Source organism: Saccostrea cucullata, unplaced genomic scaffold, assembly GCF_032062105.1.
Source record: "Saccostrea cucullata isolate Sc308-1 unplaced genomic scaffold, CSIRO_AGI_Scuc_v1 ctg16116, whole genome shotgun sequence".
NCBI lineage: Eukaryota > Metazoa > Mollusca > Bivalvia > Ostreida > Ostreidae > Saccostrea > Saccostrea cuccullata.
This window is the reverse complement of record NW_026941477.1, coordinates 1-6,911: the sequence shown is the minus strand read 5'-3', so window position 1 is coordinate 6,911 and position 6,911 is coordinate 1. Positions and strand designations below refer to the sequence as shown.

Below are 6,911 nucleotides of genomic sequence, written 5' to 3'. Positions count from 1 at the left end.
AATAGAACTGTCCAAGGCTTTTAAAAAGTTCGATGTGGTTTTACTCTACATCAGTTATCTAACGTATTTAAAATAATGAAAAAATAACTTTTAAAATAATATGTCTAGGTGTCTAAATACATGCATTTTACATATCTATACTTTTATCTTCTATGATAATTCTTATGCCCGACGTATCATCACATCATTACAATGAAGTAAGTTACATTTTTCCTACCACTTCAATTCATTCAATCTGTGCAATATTTATGATACATAATGCTATAAAAAATCCTGTTCAAAGTTGGACGAAGTTTCTGAGAATGAAGCTAAAAGTGACAGAAACAGAGATCACATAAGGAAAGTAAAACAGAATCAGACAAAGTCACAGGAAAGAAATAAGAATAAAACAGATAAAAGAACAACAAACTGTATAAGGAAACAATGGTTACCTGCGATGATCGTAATTGCCTTCGTTATTATAGGTCTCGTTGTGGTGATAGTTGTACAAGATATAGGTAAGCATTTGATAAAAGAATTTTTCGTTTGCTTCAAATAATGTATGCATGTAGTATATCTTGCAAAAACAATATGCTTTTGTTTTGAAAACGATTTTTATGTTATTCGATCTCGGTGTATACTCATCAAGTTAAAAAAATAAGTTAAATTTGATTGTATGTTTTCATCAGCGCAATTTATATATAGAATTAGAAAAGAGATGCTTATTTTAGTCTTTTAAAATGTTAACATCAATTTTTTCAAGAAATTCGAAACACAAATATTATAAGACAAAATATCTTGTTGTGATATCAACAGACGAAAAATGCGGATATTTTGTAACCCGAAGTGAAGTTTATTTTTCCTTCGTATTTGATTGAACAAGGTGTGAAAAAAAATGAAATTCTTATCAGAATGAATGTTTTTGATATCATTTATATCACAGTTAATTTACATTTTGAACACTAGTTTGTTAAATAATTGCATATGTTTTTAGATGTATTTATTCATCTAATACATGTACAACATTTTCTTTTTATTTATGTTGTAGAAAAATCATCATTAAGGTCGAAAAGCAAACCGATTTAAGTACCAAACTCTTTTCATTCAAGAAAGCTTTGTTTTTTCAGAGTGCAATGAAAAGTGCCTCTCAAGGTAAAAAAATCTACAATAATCTTTTAAACAAGAAACTGTACATTACATACATATATATACTAATTTTTCAGTTGTAAGGAAATTACTAGCACATTTTGCTATTTTTTTCTCCACATGTGTTTTTGCAAGTGAGTTAAGGCTAGGTATAGGTGTTTCTATGCAAATGAGCTTATAAAACTGCATAAGATGTATATATTACATGTAGAGAAAGTTCTAACTGATTTCTTATTCAAACTTCCCACACCTTGTTAAAGCTAGTACACTTATGACGTAATAGTGTTCTTTTCCATTCAAGGTTATAAAACAAAACAATGCATCTGTGGCGCAAAGGCATACCCCATTCAATTTTAGATAAACAATGTTTAATATAATTAACCAAAATTAATAAAATTACAGGAAAAATATTATGCATTATCGCAACTGAAACTTACACTGGGCAAGGGATTTTACACTGATTCAACTTAAAACTTTTCGAGTTGCAAATAAACATTTGTACGCGGGTATGTTAAGGCATCACATGGACCAGAATTCGGCGAATTAAGACTTTTTTATAATTATGTAACACTAATAAATAATAATAATAAATAATAAATAAAGCATTAAACTTTTGTTATAATTATGCATTTTATAGACTTCTATGGGACTTATACTACATGAAGCACTTCACATGGACCAGAATTCGGCGAATTAAGACTTTTTTATAATTATGTAACACTAATAAATAATAATAATAAATAATAAATAAAGCATTAAACTTTTGTTATAATTATGCATTTTATAGACTTCTATGGGACTTATACTACATGAAGCACTTCACCACGACGTCACCACGTGACGTCTATAATTAGAAAATATGCCTTAATGAAAAAGTGAAAAGTACAACACTACCCCGGGGATAATTAATTTCAATTTGTAATAATAATCATGTAAAAACATCTCTGTACCATGAAAAGTGCTGCTAGAATCCTACTCTCCTATCACAGAAATAATTATTCAACACTTTCTGACGAAACCTTCCTTAAATTTTTACATTTTGTTCATAACATCAAAAAAAAAATGCATTAATTCCCGTAAACCATACGATTCTAGCAGCAATAGAATAAGAAGTTTAGATAGAAACAAAAATTAAGTTTCAAAGTGTGCGGCGTAGTGTTGAACTTTTGTATCTTATTTGTTACGAACGACAGAGGAAAGGCTGATCGGCAAGTAAACAGCCTTCCTGCTTTTATTTTACGAAGAAATTGATGAAGTATATTACCATACCTTATTCATAAGCTTTATTCCCATAAGAATCACACATGATAATCATTCTAAATGCTTTTACATGAATTCTCGTTACGTTTCACTTTCACTCTGCTACTGCATGATCAACAGTTATGACGTCACGGGCTTGGTATTTAACCCCTGTGATAACTACAGAGTCCCAGAAACGACAAAATTCTGTTTGTATTATGCCTCTGCATATTTTGATTAATTTTTACGACCTCAAATCAATCGATTATAAGAAATTGTTATTTCTAAACTTCATATAGCTTACTATGACGTCATATCATATAGGCAAGTAGAATATTTGGTTGTAACCTTAACCTACCTGCGTAGTGTCTACATTTGTGCAACAATATTTTATATGTAAATCATTGGAATATCCTGCGTCTTATCAATTGTTTTTCTTTAGAGAAAAGTGAGGTATGCCCTTGCGCCACAAAGAGTTTTTGCTTTCCTTATAAACTTGTATGGAAGAGCTTGATGACATTTTCATTTGACGTCAAAATAGATACTGAGCTATCACATATTATGGGTACTAGGTATGCATTACAAAACATTAATTTTTTGTGCGATAGGTGTAGCCCTTCTTGGTTAAGCTTGTATTTTGTACATAGAAACAACTATACAAGTACGTTGCTTAACTCAATTGCGTGAATCTAAAGATATCACTTTTATATTAAAGAACAAGGGCAGATGTTTATGCTACTTTTCCCTGAAAACATTAAACTTGCTGAATTTGCAAACAAGACGGCATATCTCGCTTCCAAAAGCTCCTTACATTAAGGAATAACTTCTTTTGATCCTGAAAATATAACGGCATTTCATATTTATGATTACCATTAAAATATGAAACAAACAAAATTGATTATCCCAAAGAGTTATATTTTACTATCTTTAAAATTGGAACCCAAAGGTATTTTGCTGAAAACATCAGATGCATCTTCCCTTCTTCTGTTTGATGAAAATACCACTTCTACTGGAAGTTCTTTAGTGTTCCCTTTAAGAAAATTGTCGAATTCCTACATCATTTCTACATTGACACCTTTTGATGATAGCCTCGACTCTGCAGCGCAATTTGCTATCGCGGCAACAAAAGATGATACACAAGTTTCTATCACTTTCAAAATGGATGTGGACAGAAAAATTGAATACGATGGACGAGCCTATCGAAACGGAGATGTGATGCATTTAACGATGCATCGACTTAGAACATTCCAAGTTGTTGCCCACAAGGCGGATCTAACCGGAACAACTATTAGCGCGTCATATCCGGCGGCTGTGTTTTCGGGAAATAAGTGCAACCGACTGGATATATAGGAACATGTAGTAAACTTATCGAGCAGATTCCTCCCATAAATAGACTTGACAATTCCTTCATTGTGCCTCCAGCTGTCGGAAGATTTAGGGTAACAAATTCACATGGTTTCCCCATTCAACAAAAACATTAGATACCGGTAGGAAAAATGTCAACGACTACAACAATTGAGGAAAAAGGCTATTTTGACTTTATTGTTAAAAAGTAATGAGGTTGGTGTAATTGAGTCGCAGAACAAGCTTCTTGTTTCTAGCTTTACCATACCAACTGATAACAAAGAAGGCGGTCCTTATATGATAACCATACCTGGAATACATCAGTATCTGAATAATTATTTAGTTGTAATCCCCGAAGGCTTTGACAACAATTACATTTCGATTATAATTCCAACTTCATCTTTTCAGAATCTTAGAATCAATGGTACGAAAGTTAACGAAGTTTATAAAGTTTTTGATTCTACTGTTGGTCTGCAAGGAAACACCTACAGTGTTAGCGTATTGGAAATTAAACCTGGAATGATGGGTATACGTACTGTAGACAGAGTTCCGTTTGGGCTAGTGGTGTATGGACATAGAATAAATGATGGTCATGGGTTTTCTGGAAATGTGCTTCTTCCTGACCATTGTGTCAAATAGATTTAAAACCGTGAAATACCAGTGAAAATCACTAGCCTCCTATTTGATTCATGATGAATCATTAAATTTGCACCCACCTATTTTTTTTTCTTGTTTAGATGGGTAAGCATCTTGTTTTATTACATAGTTTTTGTCTAAATAAAAGCAATTCTTAATTTTGAACGATATTGAATAGTTTTGAAATAAAGTATTCATCTCTTATTTAAGAAAGTTTGCATGAATGGGTTAAAACTATTTGTTTATATATGCGAGTTAATGCATAGTTGCAATGTTCAAATATGAATTATTTGTACTCATATTTGATTTTCATTATACTGTAATCTTTTTATTTCCGCGTTGCATATGTAAGGCGATTTGTTTGCTGTAACAATTTCTCCACAGAAATTGGTTTAGACGTCGTTAAAGAAATATAAGTCAAGAAGACATATAAGAACCTAACACACGTTTTAACAGAAAATAAATTCTATGCAATTATGACCCTGTTTGTTAATTAATAGCCTGCAAATTTTTATCATTCTGTGATTTATTTTAATTTATATTGAGACTCATAAAAGGCGTCACTGTATGCAAATGAAGATCTTCAAATTAAGTTCAATGCTTTAAACTTACGACAATTGACTAGATAGTTTTCATTTCTGTGCCAACGCCAACTGTCAAATAGGATCTCCATCTTTAATCCCAAATCTTAATGACCTGTTCTTATACCCGCACTTTCTAAAGAAAGATCGGGTATATTGTTGTTACTCATGTCCGTCCGTCCGTCTGGCACACTTTTCTTCCCTGAACTCCTCCTACATTTTTCACAGTAGCTTAATCATCTTTTGGGAGATAGCTGTTGGTGTCAGGTAAATGTGCAAAAAGTTTTCGGAATTTTGATTTTGACCCGGGGGTTCAAATGGGGGTCAAAAATGACGTTTTTTATGCTAAAAGCCTCGTCTTCCCTGAACTCCTTCCACATTTTACTCAGCAGCCTAATTATATTTTGGGAGATGGTTGGTGGTGTCATGTAGAGAGAGAATGTGCAGTAAGGTTTTGGAATTTTGATTTTGCCCTGGGAGTTCAAATAGGGGTCGAAAAATGACGTTTTTTATGCAAAAAGCCTTGTCTTCCCTGAACTCCTTCTACATTTTACTCAGCAGCCTAATCCACTTTTGGTAGATGGTTGTTTGTGTCATGCAGATGTGCAGTAAGGTTTCGGAATTTCTATATTGCCCTGGGGATTCAATGGGGGTCGAAAAATGACGTTTTTTATGCAAAAAGCCCCGTCTTCCCGAACTCCTTCTACATTTTACACAGCAGCCTAATCACCTTTTAGGGGATGATCGATGGTGTCATGTAGATGTGCAGTAAGGTTTCGTAATTTTGATTTTGCCCCCGGGGGTCAAATGGGGGTCTAAAATGTACGTTTTCTATGCAAAAAGCCCCGTCTTACCTGAACTCCTCTTACATTTTACACAGCAGCCTAATCACCTATTGGGAGATGGTTGGTGGTGTCATGTAGATGTGCAGTTAAGTTTTGGAATTCTGATTTTGCCCCTGGGGCAAATAGAGGTCGAAAAATGACGTTTTTTATGCAAAAAGCCCCGTCTTCCCCTAACTCCTCTACATTTTACACAGTAGGCTAATCATCTTTTGGGAGATGGTTGGTGGTGTCATGTAGATGTGCAGTAAGGTTTCGGAATTTTGATTTTGGCCCGGGGGGCCAAATGGGGGTCGAAAAATGACGTTTTTTATGCAAAAAGCCCCATCTTCCCTGAACTCCTCTTAAATTTTACTCAGCAGTCTAATCACCTTTTGGGAGATGGTTGGTGGTGTCATGTACATGTAGATGTGCAGTAAGGTTTCGGAATTTTGATTTTGCCCCAGGGGGTCAAATAGGGGTCAAAAAATGACGTTTTTATGCACAAACGATCGTCTTCCCTAAACTTCTCCTACATTTTACACAGTAGCCTAATCATCTTTTGGGAGATGGTTGGTGGTGTCATGTAGATGTGCAGTAAGGTTTCGTAATTTTGATTTTTCCTCGGGGGGTCAAATGGGGCTGGAAAAATGATGTTTTTTGTGCAAAAAGTCCTGTCTTTCCTGTCCGCATTAATGCTACTCAGAAGCCTAATCATCTTTTAGGAGAGTTAAATATTTTTAAAATTATGTAAAACATCAATTTCAAGGGGTAAAAAAAACATCACATGCTGGGAAACACCTTGAATTTTTATGAGTAATTAATGTACATGTCAAATGTGAGAGTCATATCTCATCTCAATCAAAAGTTATTAGCAAATGCAACATTTTTGAAAAGTAGGTTATGCTTCAAGGTCAAGGTCACAGAGTAAAAGTCATGATTCATTTGGAAAGGTCTTATCACAGGTAATAATATACATGCATTATTATATGAATGCCCTAACTTTTCTCTTTCAAAATGATGAATTTATAAAAATTTTATTTTTTTGCAAGTAGGTCAAACTTCTAGGTCATATTTAAAAAAAAAAACCATGTCATTCTCACAGGTAAATACTAGTACACAAGTTTCATATGAATGCCTTGTCAGTCTACATACATGTACAAAT

At 33.5% G+C, this 6,911-nt stretch overlaps 1 protein-coding gene across 1 annotated transcript; it reads left to right on the top strand.

Moving 5' to 3' along the window:
* The first annotated feature begins 3,243 nt into the window (after nucleotides 1–3,243).
* Nucleotides 3,244–3,714, top strand: LOC134257889 (uncharacterized). Its single transcript, XM_062740464.1, has one exon. It carries the CDS (start codon nucleotides 3,244–3,246, stop codon nucleotides 3,712–3,714), a length of 471 nt encoding a protein of 156 aa, XP_062596448.1.
* Nucleotides 3,715–6,911: the final 3,197 nt, after the last annotated feature.

Excerpts from the sequence above, each read along its gene's own strand:
- LOC134257889 (XM_062740464.1), top strand. The coding sequence starts at position 3,244 with ATGAAACAAACAAAATTGATTATCCCAAAGAGTTATATTTTACTATCT.